Source organism: Ranitomeya imitator, chromosome 1 (genome assembly GCF_032444005.1).
Source record: "Ranitomeya imitator isolate aRanImi1 chromosome 1, aRanImi1.pri, whole genome shotgun sequence".
In the NCBI taxonomy this organism is placed as follows: domain Eukaryota; kingdom Metazoa; phylum Chordata; class Amphibia; order Anura; family Dendrobatidae; genus Ranitomeya; species Ranitomeya imitator.
This window is the reverse complement of record NC_091282.1, coordinates 802,912,517-802,928,728: the sequence shown is the minus strand read 5'-3', so window position 1 is coordinate 802,928,728 and position 16,212 is coordinate 802,912,517. Positions and strand designations below refer to the sequence as shown.

General features: G+C 44.8%; 1 protein-coding gene across 2 annotated transcripts in view; it reads right to left on the bottom strand.

Annotated features, from left to right (window-relative positions):
* Positions 1-3,697: 3,697 nt before the first annotated feature.
* The window catches only part of CGRRF1 (cell growth regulator with ring finger domain 1), a 31,565-nt gene continuing 19,050 nt past the window's right edge, over positions 3,698-16,212 (bottom strand). The window contains exons 3-7 of one of the 2 annotated variants that reach the window (XR_011315187.1): positions 15,266-15,443; positions 11,716-11,863; positions 9,997-10,104; positions 8,393-8,946; positions 3,698-7,856 (exon numbers count right to left, since the gene is read on the bottom strand). Coding sequence is in view for 1 of the 2 variants with exons in the window: in XM_069738634.1 (XP_069594735.1) it covers positions 8,647-8,946; positions 9,997-10,104; positions 11,716-11,863; positions 15,266-15,443 (734 nt within the window). In the remaining variant the exon portion in view is untranslated. Of the gene's footprint in view, positions 8,947-9,996; positions 10,105-11,715; positions 11,864-15,265; positions 15,444-16,212 lie in introns of both variants that reach the window. The other variant, XM_069738634.1, reaches the window with a different exon arrangement.

Genomic DNA, 16,212 nt, shown 5'->3' with positions numbered 1-16,212 from the left:
GAGGTCCCCAACCTTTTTTGCACCAGGGACCGGCTTTAAGCAAGACCAGTTTTCCATGGCCCGGTGGGGTGGGTGTGGGGCAGGAGTGGGGCTCTGGTCATATGGGGGTGGGGTTATGGAGGGGTGGAGCTTAGTGCATACTTATCATGTAATTATGACATTTATAATGAGAATGTGATTCACACATTCACACACACACATTCTCACACACACATTCACACACACACATTCACACACACATTCTCACACACACACACTCTCACACACATTCACACACACACTCTCACACACACACATTCACATTCTCACACACACACACATTCACACACACATTCTCACACACACACATTCTCGCACACACATTCTCACACACACATTCACACACCCCTCTCACCTCTCCTCGCACTCTACCACAGCATCTCATTGCCTTCCTCTGACACAGCCGGCCGCTGAATGATGACGTCATCTAGCGGCGCGTCTGTGTGAGAGGAAGCAGGAAGACTGATCGCTGGGCAGCGGAGCTGCGGGGATTTCTCCCTGCCCGTCGCAGCCACCCTGCAGGAGCTCCCCTCCACCTCTGCACACGTTGGGAGCCGGCGCTCTGCAGCTTCTCTGTGCCGGCTGTCAGCTTGACAGTCGGCACAGAGAACAGCTGACTCCCTGACCGGGGGGCGGCAGAATGCAGCCGCCGGGGGAGACACTGCGGACCGCCGAATGAGGCGGCCCGACTGCGCCCCTCCCTGCCGGCTGCGCCCGGGGCAAATGCCCCGGCTGCCCCCCCCCAGATACGCCACTGGGCGGGTCAGTGAGGAGAGCCTGCCGTTCCACCCCATCAGGAACACACCATGCTGCGCAGGAGGGCTGCGTCACTAAGACCCGCCTGACGCCCCGCCCCGTCCTGCATAATGATCTCTGCCGGGAGCTGCGAGCTGTCACAGAGCGTGCTCTGACCAGGCGCAGGGCCGCGAAGCTAGCTGTCAGCGGCGCCGCGGACCGGCTGAAAAACCTCAACGGCCCGGTCCTGGTCCGCGGACCGGCGGTTGGGGACCTCTGCTGTAAGGGATGGAGATGGAACTGCGCAAACGGAACCGCTTCCATGGCAGCTACCATTTTGCCGAGAATGCGCATGCTGAAATGAATGGAGTGAGAGACTGGGCGGGAGAGACTCCGTGCTCCCTGCTTCAAGGCCGAGGCCTTTTCTGGAGGGAGAATCCTAAGCCACGGAAGTGTCCATGGTCATTCCCAAGAAGGAAATCTGCTGTGCTGGAACCGGAAGTTTATCTTCCAACCCAGGCGAGAAAGAGTATCCACCGTGATGTTGACGGACTCCTCGCAGGCTGGATATGACGGCCCTTTTATCAGCAGATCGTCCAGGTATCGAAGTACCACCACTACCCGAGCATGAAGGATAGCCATGATGGCTGCCATGACTTTGGTGAAAACTCTTGGAGCGGTGGCGAGGCCAAAAGGTAAGGCCACAAACTGGAAGTGTTCCTCGCGAAAAGTGAAGCGAAGGAACTGTTGATGAGGGGGAAAAATTGGGATGTGGAGGTAAGCATCCTTGATGTCTATGGATGCTAGGAACTTTCCCTTTTCCATGGATGCGACGACAGAGAGGAGGGATTCCATTCTGAAGCGCCAAATTTGCACTAAGTGGTTCAGAAGCTTTAGGTCCAGTATCGATCGTAGTGATCCATCTTTCTTTGGGACCACAAATAGGTTCAAGTAAAACTGAAGAAAAGCCGTTGTCTGTTTCGGGAGGACACGACTGAAAGAAACGTGTCGGGGAGGGGAGAAAACTCTATTTTGTATCTGGAGGACACCAGTTCTCTGACCCACTCGTTGTGGACGACTGAGAGCCAGGCTTGGCGGAACGAAAGTAAACGGCCGCCTACTTGGTTGATGTCCCCCGGATGTTGCAACGAGTCATTGAGTGGAAGGTCTAAGGCAGGGGTGTCAAACTACATTCCTCGAGGGCCGCAAACCATGCGTGTTTTCAAGATTTCCTTAGCTTTGCACAAGGTGCTGTAATCATTATGTGTGTAGGTGATTAAATTATCACCTGTGCAGTACAAGGAAATCCTGAAAACATGACCTGTCTGCAGCCCTTGAGGAATGCAGTTTGACACCTCTGGTCTAAGGGATCTGGATCCCTTAGATCCAGATGACCTCGGTCTGGGTTTCCAGCTACGGTTAGGTCTGTATGAGACCTGGGAACCTCTGTGTCCGTGCGAAGTAGCTCAGTGACTACTAAAAATGGGAGATATAGCCTGCATAGGGGGAAACTGGTGAAAAATGCAAGCTACAAAAGATATAATGGACAGAAATAGAGTTATTCCTCATGTACACACACACCAGATTAGTCTGAACAATGATCTTATATAACAGATATATCTAAATATGTATATAAATAACAATTATCTAATATGATATACCATACATTTTTTTTTGCTGGCGCTACATTGTAATTGTAAATGAAGCTAGGCAGATGTACAGTGCATATTATATATCTGGAGAGGATGCCGCTTATATATAAAGTAAACATCAGTGCATGTCTCAGCATGGAGCCGAGTGCAAATGTGCAGCTGTCCAATTTCCCCTCTATGGAGCTGGCACAAGTGTGAACCAAATGCTGACATGGTATGGAGCCCTCCGCAGAATAAAGACCCCTATTCATCCGTGCGGTTCACAAAGACATTAGGAAGTCAAATTATATCCACAAGTAACTCGGGTCAGCTAATATTTTACCCTCTGCCTTGTCCTCCTACTATACCGCAATACATACAGTGACCATGCACAGCGCGAATAGTGCTACACGCCAGATGGACACTGTCCTGAGCAACAGAAATGGGCAAACTGTAGGTTACCAGCCACCTCTGCAGTCTATCAGAGGTGGGCGGTCTCTGAGGAAAGGAGCGAACACTTGCACCACACCCTTGCAGCTTCCGCCATACAAAAATCAGCAGAGGATGAGGGTTGTAGTCCATGATATGGAAGTAAAAGCAACACTAAATTAAAGACCCCGATGCCTGCACAGTGCCCTTTACCCTGGTGACGGATACAATTGGGCACAATGCAATGCTGTTTTAAGAGAAAAAAAAATTGCTGGATTAATTTGGGATAATTTCGCTTTTACATTGTTTCGCTGACCACATAAAGCAACTCAATATCTTCCCCGACAGCTGAAAATTCCAGTTGCCTGACACAAAAGCTTGCTGTTCGATCATCTGCCTAAAAGTGGATTTAATTACCTTCAGTAAGTGATGGCCAATCATGTGAAACATAAAGACTCGGAGGGGCCGACACAACGGAGATGAACGACGGGCGCACAGGAGCTATGATCTATAGTGACCTGGGACCGCACCACTTCTACCAGTCTCTTCCTGAAAGAAGTGGGGCTTTGATTTATTAAAGGGGTCGTCCTGGATTACAAAAACATTGCTGCCTTTGTTCAAAAACAGCGCCACCCCTGTATACAGGATGGGTATGGTAATACAACTTTACACAATTCAATCAAATAAATCCCAGCTGCAATGTCAGACATTACCTGTAAACGGGTGGCGCTGTTTTTTTGGAAACAGCTTTTTCTAACCCTCAATAACCCCTTTAAGGAATAATTTTACAATTTTTTTGTATAGAATTTTTTCCATTCGGTAGGGCTGTTTCTGCCCACAAAAGAAGATTGACGGGCAAGATACAATTTTTGCAAAATTGTAATGAAAAGGTCTGTACATGTCTTCAACCTATGGATGTAAACCAGAATGTTACTGACGGCAAGCAGAGGTTTTACAAATGGTGGGGGAATGGAACCACAAATTATATTGGAAGGTTGGAGATTTTTTTATTTTTATATCGATAAAATAGAACGGTGGTTAATGTTTTTTCCCTAAATATAAGGCAATGTGAGCCTGACGGACTTCATTAAATATATGGTTTCTATATTGATATCAGTGGGAAGTGATTTTGTTTCCTTTTTTCACAATAAAAGGCAAGAGAGCAAACACAGTGATCTTTATAGCACGACATCATGGCCGGAAGCACAGGGAATGTGTCACTTAGTATCTGCCCTTACACAAGGAGCTTACACTCTAACGAGCAGCATAGGCTTCCATGCACACTGTGCAACATGTTAGGAATAATATGGAATAAAATCTTGATAAATAAATATGGTTAGTGCCCATGCCATAGTGACGCTGACTCGTCCATAAGATGCTACTGCACAAACCAGAAGTTCCTCTATTCTAAGGAGTAAATCTTGTGCATATTACACACTTCCTCCAGGGTCCTGGACTCGTCCCCATCAGAGATTATCAGTCATTCCATGCCGATTCATTTCTTAATATATCTTCTTAGTGCCCAGAATTCTCTTTTTCTGATACATCGTTACCATTCCCCTCCGCAGTTTAAAAATAAAATTCCAAGATGCCTGCAGCCACCACTAGAGGGAGCTCACTGAAAACGCTTTACTATGCAGTTTAAAAGGGTCATCTCATCTACTATATAAAGCTGAATGTGTGTGTTTATGTGTGTATGTATGTATGTATGTATGTCCGGGATTGGCATCTGCACCGTCGCAGCTACAGCCACAAAATTTTGCACAGTCACACGTCTGGACCCCGAGAGCATCACAGGCTATATTGTGATGCGAAATTTTAACCCCGCGCGTTCCAATTCACCAAACAATTTTGCCCCTATCTACATAATGTGGAAAAATGTGAAAGGAAAAGTGTTGGAAGCGTCGCAGCTACAGCAACAAAATTTTGCACAGTCACACGTCTGGACCCCGAGAGCGTCATAGGCTATGTTGTGAGGTGAAATTTTAACCCCGCGCTTTCCAACTCACCAAACAATTTTGCCCCTATCTACATAATGGGGAAAAAGTGAAATGGAAAGTGTTGGAGGCGTCGCAGCTACAGCCACAAAGTTTTGCACAGGCACACGTCTGGACCCTGAGAGCGTCATAGGCTATGTTGTGAGGTGAAATTTTAACTCCGCGCTTTCCAATTCACCAAACTATTTTTCCCCTATCTACATAATGGGGAAAAGTGAAAGGAAAAGTGTAGGAGGCAAATTGACAGCTGCCAGATGTGAACAAGGGGGACTTAAAGAATGAGAGCGATGGCGCCAAAGAGTATATACCGATCAGTTGCTAAAGTGGGGCCCCGACATGAGATACTCACCACACATGGCTATATGAACACACACACAAAATGCGCCACACACTACCACGTGCTTGAACACATATACCACCCTCAGCACACATTTCACCACACATACACCAACCTCGCCACATAAAAGTCGAAACACAAAAGTCGCCGCTCAAAACTCACCACGCGCAAAACTCGCCACATGCAAAAACTAGGCTCACGCAAAACTCGCCACAAGTGCAAAACTCACCTCATGGAAAACTCGCCACACGCAAAACTTGCACATGCGGAAAAATTGCCACATGCACAAAATTTGCAACACCTGCAAAAGTTGCCTCACACAAAACTTGCACATACTCAAAAGGCACCAGACATAAAACTCACCACGCGCAAAACTCGCCATGCGCAAAACTTGCTGCACACAACTTGCTACACTAACCTGTCACATGCAACTCGACACACAAAAAGTTGCTACACGCATGTTGCCACACAAAACTCATCTCACAAAAGTCGCTACATGCATGTCGCCACACACAACTCAACACACACAACTTGACAAACGAAACTCGCCCTAAAACACACACAAGTCTGGTATTATCCTTCAAAAATAAAAATCTGATTAATAAGCAGACAAACTACAAGAGCAACAAATGTACCATATAGGAAATACGGCAGCTGTCAGTCACATGACCTGTCTATTATGTGTATGTGTGAGCTAATATATACTGCCAGGGGGAGGGCTTCCTGTTGGCTGGGGATTTATCAGGCTGCCAATTTATCTTACAAATACTGAGGTAAAAATACTGAGCAAATAACGTGTTAACGAGGTCTAATACAGGAGATCACACAGGTATATACTATATACAGGGGAGATGACACACAGATATATACTATATACAGGAGAGATGACACACAGGTATATACTATATAAAGGAGGAGATGACATACAGGTACATACTATATACAGGAGGAGATGACACAGGTATATACTATATACAGGAGCAGATTACCTACAGGTATATACTATATACAGGAGGAGATGACATACAGGTATATGCTATATATAGAAGATGACATACAGGTATATACTATATACAGGAGGAGATGACACACAGATATATACTATATACAGGGGAGATGACACACAGGTATATACTATATACAGGAGATGACATACAGGTATATACTATATATAGAAGATGACATACAGGTATATACTATATATAGGAGAAGATGACATACAGGTATATACTATATATAGGAGATGACATACAGGTATATACTATATATAGGAGATGACATACAGGTATGTACTATATACAGGGGAGATGACACACAGCAGGTATATACTATATACAGGGGAGATGACATACAGGTATATACTATATACAGGAGATGACATACAGGTGTATACTATATATAAGGGAGATGACAAACATGTATATACTGAGGTGAAAATGAGAGGTGTGAGGTGAAAATGAAAAGGTGTGAGTGCAAAATGAGAGGAGTGAGGGAAAATAGTGTAGTGATCGGAAAATGACAGATGTGAGGTCGAAAGGACAAGTGTTAGGCGGGAATGAGAGGAGTGAGGGAGAAAATGAGAGGTGTGAGGGAGAAAATGAGAGATGTGAGGGGGAAAATTAAAGATGTGATTGGGAAAATGAGAGGCGTGATGGGAAAATAAGAGAAGTGACGTGCTATAACTAACCACAGATATTTACTATGCCCAGGCAACGCCGGGCTCTTCAGCTAGTCTATATATATATAAGAGGCATCGTGATTACTTGCTAATCCCGCCTCCTGCACAGTAGCTCCGCCCCCACATCACCACACATAATCCCGCCCCCCACATTACCACACACAATCCCGCCCCCACACATTACCACACGATGCTCCGTCCCCCCACACATTACCACATGAGGCTCCGTCCCCACACATTACCACACGACGCTCCGTCCTCACACATTACCACACGAGGCTCCGTCCCCACACATTACCACAAGAGGCTCCGTCCCCACACATTACCACACGAGGCTCCGTCCACACCCATTACCACACGTTAATTTACCACCTGCGTAAGCGCTATTGAATGTTGTAATTATTTACTTTAGTTTAATCACCAGCAGCGTTAATTAGATAGCAATGAGCGTGCCGAGCGTTAGCTGGCTGGAAACACCTAGTCCATCCATATAGTGATAATTTTCTGAATGCTGGGTGTCAGACCACTGGAGTCTGCATTGGAGTAATGTAAGCATGCACACCACCACTGCATGTACATGTGGCTTATGGACATAGAGAAGCTCTGTTTTCTGCTATCACTCCCATAGTCAATGAATGGAGCGGTGACGTGCATACTTGCAATATTCCAATGGAGGACTCCAGAGCCCCATTCTCAGGATTAGTGCAGGTCCACAACCCAAGAATCAGCAACTTAACACCTATCCCTTGCTCCTGAAGTCCCCGTGGATCCTGAAGCTGGTTACGTGCCATACATCCTTCACTCGACCGCTGCAGCCAATCACTGGTCTCCAAAGTTTCATGCAAACCTTGCAAGCATCACCTGAGGCCAGTGATTGGCTGCAGCAATTACAAAAACATGGACCTGTGAGGACTAGAGTATATGCAGCAATGGAACAGTGGATGATTTAAAAAGGTGAATTATGTTTAATTTATTATGTTATCACACTGCCGGCAAACGTCATAGAATCCCTTAGAACAGGGGTCCCCAACCTGTAGCTTGGGAGCCACATGTGGCTCGCGGTCCCAGGAATTGTGGCTCGCGACTGTCTGCCAGCTTGGTGCATTAGCTCCAGGTCTAGCAAACAGGTATGAAGAGCACATCTCAAAATTGTGAATATTTGAGTACCCCGCACAGAAGATAAGATCTGGATGCACATATACTGGGGTTTAAAGATGTTTTAGGTATGGTACTCTGGAGGATGATAGTACCTGTTAGATGAGGTTCTTGAAGCTGGATACAACAGAATGTTGGGAGTCCTTGATGGGATAATACTGAATTGGGGCTTTGTGGGAACCCCCGGATCTCAGTGTACTGCTTTGGAGTGATTTCTGTGGAAAAGCTTTGGTTATCATTATACCCATAATGGTGGCTTTGGTTGACACGACTTTGAGGGGGACTTAAGCAGGATGTTGCTCATGACCCTCTCTCAGAGATAAATGTGGCTCGCAACCCTCTCTCAGTGCTGAATGTGGCTCTCAAGGTCAAAAAGGTTGGGGACCTCTGCCTTAGAACCACATGTAAACGGTGTGCAGAGAGCTCCCCTAGTGGCAGCTGCAGGCAGATACAATTTTACCATTTACCTGTTTACCTGTGAAGCGGATTTCAGCTTTGTATCAGACAGAAGGATTTCGGCCACGATAGAGAAATCTGCATCGAATTTTAGAACAATTTTTTTTTTTAAATGACATTCACAGGTGGCCAGTGAGGAATATTTGTCATTAGGAAGTGTGCACTGTATGTGGTCTTGCTGCTTACAGTTTAGGACTCAGTTGGATCTGTCTCGCTACGTAAAGGGAACGTTTCTTGAACAAATTGCCGGCATATTGGGCAATGCTGGAAGCGCAGTAGGCAGCCATCACACAGGCACACGTGCCGACATGGTAACAGTACCCAATTGACAGAGTCGTTCTGGCACACAACACAGTCCTTGGCGTTGTTCTCCTGCAGCTCCTCCTCGGATATCCCCAACTTCTCCAGCAGTTCTTTATCTCTGGAGATGTCCTCCGCCCCGGCCTCTGCGGTCTCCGCTGCGTGATCACTCACAGACATGTAAAGTTGCTAGAAGTAAAAAATATACGGGTCATAGCAAATTCTGCTCTAAAAGGTAATGTCCAAAATTAGAATAAAGGGTCTGTGTTATGTATATATATTTATTGATTATATATACACACACTGTTACACGCCCCTCCTGGATCCAGGGCCAGGTAATGCATCTCCATCCTTCTGCTGTTGGCTTCCTCTGCTCTTCAGGCTGCCATGTCGGGATAGAGCACTACGGACAGATCTTGCTTGCAGGCTGCATTAGCAGGCTCAGGGGGCGGCACGCTGCCTGACTATTCAGGTAGGTGATGTTAGTGGTGCTATCGTGAACTGATTCCTTAAGTCATTAACCTCCAGACAAACCCATTTCTGCTATACCACTGTCCAATGTTGCCTTGTGACAAAACCAGCTCTGCTACATTGCTGGGTAGCTCCGCTATTCTGATGGCCAGTTCTGCCTTGGATTCTGTTACAAACCAAGCTCTACTACTTGTATTACTTTGTTGGATGACCCTGTTATGCCGATGTCAGCCCTGGATTGGACTCTATGACAAACTCAGCTCTGCTATATCGATGAGTCAAGCCTGCCGTACAGCTGCCAGCTCTGCACTGGACTCTGTGACAAAGTCAGCTCTGTGGCATAACACATACCTACACCCATTTCTGCACTGAACCTGTCAGGTACCGCCACTTATTTCTAAGAGACCATCAGTAAGGAGGACAGCTGTAGAAACCATTCTGGTGGTCTGGGTAACTGGCCAGGCACAATAGCTGATCAGCAAACCAGAAAATGTTTGACACCCCTAGGCTGACTATGCACTGGGATGGGACTTTGTCCTTGACTCTGCCTCTCGGGTTCGGACCTGACTTGCCAAGTTTAATCCCACAGCTCCAATCAGCAGATGAACTGACACTACACCACTCCAGCGCTCAGCTCCCTCTCCCAGTAAGCAGCTACACCGCAGACATAACCCAGGGGCCCTTGTCTTGCAGTCCAAGGGTGAAGACCAGGGATTTCTTAAACTCTGCAAAGCCAAGTGACTACCACCAAGCCTGAAATATCCTTACCTTTAGGTCATAGAATTGACCTTGTGCAGTCAGCAGATACTGGTACATTATCCTGCAGGGCATCCTATAACTTCTGTCCGGGACATGAATGATGGTGAGCATGGCCACCTGTAAGAAGATGACCAGTGTAAACACTTAAAGGGGTACATTGGGTAATACGTCATGTGTCGAACATTATGGAAGACAAAGAAAACTTGTTATAGCTCATGGATTATTATCTCTAGGTGATACACTGTAACAAACTGCAGCTGTGTGAGCAGGACTTGGCCTGGACAGGTTTTATTTTTAGCTTTTAGGTGTACAGTAATGAGTAATAAGCTTGGAATATAACTTTCCTGTAACACAATGTTTCCTTTCTTTGACAACAGGGATCTGGCTAAAAAAAAAAAGTGAAAATGTAAAGTTCATTAGAAAGTTGCAGAACTTTTCAGAACCCGAAAAATTGAGTATTCAGCTTCAGGGTTAAGTTTAGACTCCAATCAAATCTGCTGGAAAACGTGGAATAAAGCAGCCAGCAATAAAGGGAAGCTGGAAATCACCTCCACGTGGTGTTTAATGGACGCTGCTCCACCCAAGTTCCTGCCGCTCACCGGGAAACGGCTGTGTCAGCACAATGCCAAATTCCGCCGTTGTCTCCTACAGCTCGGATTTCAGGAGAACAAGTCCAAAAACGAAGAGGTGTGATGGATCGTTAGGGTCAAAATCGCACACAGACGAGGGTCACGTGACCGACTGCGACAAAGTTTACCACGTCTGCTAAGTTCCTCCGGCTGGGGTGACAACCCTCCATGGCAGTCAGGTCAGTGATCATAGGGGTTGTCACCCCACTTTATCCCTCCTCAATGTTATGTAGAACTAAAGCTGTGCAATCTGTTCATGAATCAGGAGGCCCAGGATGAACACAGGTATCAGTATCAATGCCTGCCTTTTGTCTTGGAGAGTGATGAGCTCACAGAGGATTGTATAGCCTGGATGCAGCTGTAACAAATGCCCAGCTGTGAGAAGTGCTAGGTTGAAAATGGAGCTTGAAACCTGCCTAGTGATCCGACTGTCAGCGAGTAGACACATCCAGACGCTGAAAATCTGGACGGATGTAATACTTGTCACAGCTGAAGGTGTGCGACAATTGCATCCAGTCTAAGCAATATTCCCTTCTATCTTGAAACATCATGAGGTCATATAGCCTGGATACAACTGTAGCAAACGCTCAGCTGTGAGAAGTTGAACCTGACAATGGAAACCTGCCTGGAAATTTGGTTTCAAGATCTCAGTTTGCTGTGAGAAAATGGAAACGTCGAGATTTGCACACAGAATTCTATACAGACCGAATCCTTGCATCCAGTATGCTGCACATCAGCCGCACATTTATGTCTTGCTACAATGTATCGGTGCAGAACGCAAAGGTCATAATGGACTGGATAGCCTGGAAACAACTGTAGCAAACCCTCAGCTGTGAGAAGCATTAACATTGCGATTCACACAACAGGTGAGGCATCAAAACAAGCAGATCAGTCAGAGGAGGAAAGACAGGGACTTTCTATAATGGAGGTGAAAATATGAAAACCATTGACTCCGGGGCTTCCCTTTATATCACCATGATGAAATGCGACTCGAGAGCAACAAACCACAACTTACTGATCTTCATCCAGTAAATACAAGGAGGAAATCTCAGAGCGGAGGGCGGCCATATGCAATCATCAATCATGAGGGCAGACTTACAATGGGGTAGAACTCCCGGTCATCCACATCAGACATTGTCAGCAGGACTACGAGAGGATAACGAGTCCGGGGCACCGGGCCAAAATCCTCCATCTTGTTGTCCTCTGCCAGCTGAATTAATATTTCCTCCTTGCTTTGTTTCTGCACGCTGAATCAGTGTTCAGGAAAATGCTGCGTTCACCACGTTAGCGGCAGATGGTGATTAAGAGAGGAGGGTCTTACTCACTGCACCACAACGCTGACACAAAGGAACAGTGGTTAGTGCGATACGTGGCTCAGTGACTGGTGTGCTCCCTGAATTCCCGGGGGCCTAGTGTGCATCCAAGTTTGTTTGTTTTGTAAAGGATAAATGGTCACTGTTGTTTCAATAAACTTTCAAGAAAATCAAATAGTACAAGCAAATATAAGACTTTGTAAAATTGTATCAGAGAATTCTGCTTCATTCTCCACCTCTGAACCTCTTCTCCTTTCTTCTGAACTCATCATTGGCTCTGAAAAAAAAAATCTTACCAAGAGGGACTACCAGTTCACTGAGGAATCAGATTACAGCACACAGAAAACAGGCAGAGATTGTGCTCATGCTTTCTAGTAAGTGTTTATTCCACCCCCAGAGCTGGATTACTAGTAACACTGCTCAGTACTGCTGGATAATGTCCTTGCTGTTGCTGTTGTACACGGGCTACATGAAGACAGGAGTACTCATGTCTGTGGTTATCTGTGTCCAATACTGACTGGTCTATCAAAGACGGATCAGATTGCAGCTTTCTAGTAAGTGTTTTATCTCATCCATACCTGGATTCACAGCTACACTGCTCAGTAACGCTGTATATTGTCCTCCAGGAATCCCTCACGCCTCTATGTGCCGTGTATGGGGGATATCAGAACAGGTAGGCTCCACCTACTAGTTCAGAGACAAGTGAATATTAGAGAAAGAAGGGAAAAGAGGTGAAAAATGCAAAATACGAGTCATATAATGGCCAGAAATAGTGTTATTCCTCATGTACGCACACCGGACTCCTTTATTTGAAGTCACCTGAGAACAGGTATAGTATTTTCACTCTTAAAGGGGAACAGTAACTACATATAGCTTCACCCATATCAAGACATAATGTTACCCACTGATACCAAAATAATGGATGTGTTTGTTGTTCAACCGTTTGGCGCCGCTCATTTCAGCAAAGTTTCTCCAATGACAACCTGTCACCATCCATGACTTTTGCACCAAAGGTTACCAGTTTAAAACTTAAGTATTGTAGACTGAAAAGTTCTGCAACTTTTTGACATACTTTGTATATAGCCATTTTTATAATTTCTGCTTACTGTTAGTGAATGAAAACATTCTGGCTGAAAAGCTGCACAGATCAACAGCTATAACTGTACATGTGACAATGACTGCTACAATTTACCTGCACTGACACATTGCAGCAAACAGTCACTACAGCAGACGATGTGCTGCAGATGCTTTTATCTCACGGAGGTTTGTCTATACCGCATACTCTTATAATAAACCTTCACCTATTCCTGGGTATGTACAGTCTCTGGATGGAGACACGGATGTTCACTGTTAAGCAGAGATCTTTCCATATAATATAGTACCGATGCAACGCGAGCCATCAAATATCTTACAGTGAGGCACAAAATATCATCAAAAACGGCCATACTGTCCAAAATGTCCTCAGCTCAGCACTGCCTGGATTACACACATTTTTCCAGTAAAGGGTGAATGTCAGGAATCCTCTTTTGTCCAGTTTCCCCATAACTAAATGGCCGTTCCTCCCATGATACGGTCACTGCTGAGTCATGATCATACTCTCAGCAGTCATCACCCAAATAATGAGGCCGCAAATGGTAAAAGGACACAAGCCGCGACAACAATACGGAAAACAAACATGTACTTGTGATGAATCAAAGCAACGTTTAAAAAATAAAAATAAATCATCTCTCTATTTACTGACAGCAAGAAGAGAAGTTGAGGCTTAAAAAAGAAGCAAAATTAAAAATATTCAGAGTTTTTTTAATATACAATGACTATGTTTTTTTGACAAAAACCACATAGACGTGTTATAAGGTCCAAGAGATCTACAGAACAATCTCTAAAAGCCATTCACAAACTGTGTTCAACTAGCTGCCAAACAGCGCCACTTAGTGGCCAAACGGTAGAAAAGCAGAAATCTTACCAAATATCATGATTTTTGTATTGTATCACAGCAGCATAAATATTGCAGAATAATGCATCCATACATTACATTACTTATCCTGTACTGATCCTGAGTTACATCCTGTATTATACCCCAGAGCTGCACTCACTATTCTGTGTACATACATTACTGATCCTGAGTTACATCCTGTATTATATTCCAGAGCTGCACTCACTATTCTGCTGATGCAGACACTGTGTACATGCATTACATTACTGATCCTGAGTTACATCCTGTATTATACCCCAGAGCTGCACTCACTATTCTGTGTACATACATTACAGATCCTGAGCTACATCCTGTATTATACCCCAGAGCTGCACTCACTATTATGCTGGTGCTGTCACTATATACATACATTACATTAATGATCCTGAGTTACCTCCTGTATTACGCTCACTATTCTGCTGGTGCAATCGCTGTGTACATACATTACATTACTGATCCTGAGTTACATCCTGTATTATACTCCAGAGCTGCACTCACTATTCTGCTGGTGCAGTCACTGTGTACATACATTACACTACTGATCCGGAGTTACATTCTGTATTATACCCCAGAGCTGCACTCACTATTCTGTGTACATACATTACTGATCCTGAGTTACATCCTGTATTATATTCCAGAGCTGCACTCCCTATTCTACTGGTGCAGTCACTGTGTACATATATTACATTACTGATCCTGAGTTACATCCTGTATTATACCCCAGAGCTGCACTCACTATTCTGCTGGTGCAATCACTGTGTACTTACATTACATTACTGATCCTGAGTTACATCCTGTATTATACCCCAGAGCTGTACTCACTATTCTGCTGGTGCAATCACTGTGTACATACATTACATTACTGATCCTGAGTTACATCCTGTATTATACCCCAGAGCTGCACTCATTATTCTGCTGGTGCAGTCACTGTGTACATACATTACATTACCGATTTTGAGTTACATCCTGTATTATACCCCAGAGCTGCACTCATTATTCTGCTGGTGCAGTCACTGTGTACATACATTACATTACCGATTTTGAGTTACATCCTGTATTATACTCCAGAGCTGTGCTCACTATTCTGCTGGTGCAGTCACTGTGTACATATATTACATTACTGATCCTGAGTTACATCCTGTATTATACCCCAGAGCTGCACTCACTATTCTGCTGGTGCAATCACTGTGTACATACATTACATTACTGATCCTGAGTTACATCCTGTATTATACCCCAGAGCTGCACTCATTATTCTGCTGGTGCAGTCACTGTGTACATACATTACATTACCGATTTTGAGTTACATCCTGTATTATACTCCAGAGCTGTGCTCACTATTACCGGTAGTTAGAAAAGGATACACATGCTGCTCCTTGTAGAAGTACTCACTATACAGGGCGTCCTCCAATACTCCGGGGGTCTGTATCTGGCAGCAATACACATGCTTCTGCAGAGCCTCCTGCACTTTCTGTACACTGCAGCCCCAGAAACAGGACAGGATACATTTCTCCAGACAGTTTGGTCTCAATGTAACTCCCTCTGTGCAAAGAAAGCAAATAAGAGGATTAGACCGACTGCTCTCCCACTATGGTACCTAATAGGAAACCGGCATGACAAGTTAAGAGGTATTTGGTCCTCCTCATTATACCGTCCACCCATAAACACGCTCCCCCCTATCCCACTACACGCGGAAATAAGTCACAGGACTGCTTGCGACTTGGATTAAATGGCCACAGCAGCCTTTTATTATTATTTTTATATAGCACCATTAATTCCATGGTGCTGTACATGAGAAGGGGTTACATACAGGGTTATAGATATCGATTACAGTAAGCAGGTTTACAGTGACAGACTGGTACAGAGGGGAGAGGACCCTGTCCTTGTGGGCTTACATTCTACGGGGCTTTTATTAAATATGTGCATAACCAAACAGGGATGCGGGCAACAAATGGAACTCACAACAAATAAATACAGTAAATATTTATTTACATTTACATACAGGCTAATACAGTGGGTACGGAAAGTATTCAGACTCCTTTACATTTTTCACACTTTGTTTCATTGCAGCCATTTGGTAAATTTAAAAAGTTCATTTTTCACATTACTGTACACTCTGCACCCTATCTTGACTGCAAAAAAAAAAAAAAACAAATGTATACATTTTTGCAAATTTATTAAAAAAGAAAAACTGAAATATCGCATGGTCATAAGTATTCAGACCCTTTGCTCCGTATTGAGTAGTAGCATCTTTTGAGCTAGTACAGCCATGAGTCTTCTTGGGAATGATGCAACAAGTTTTCCACACCTG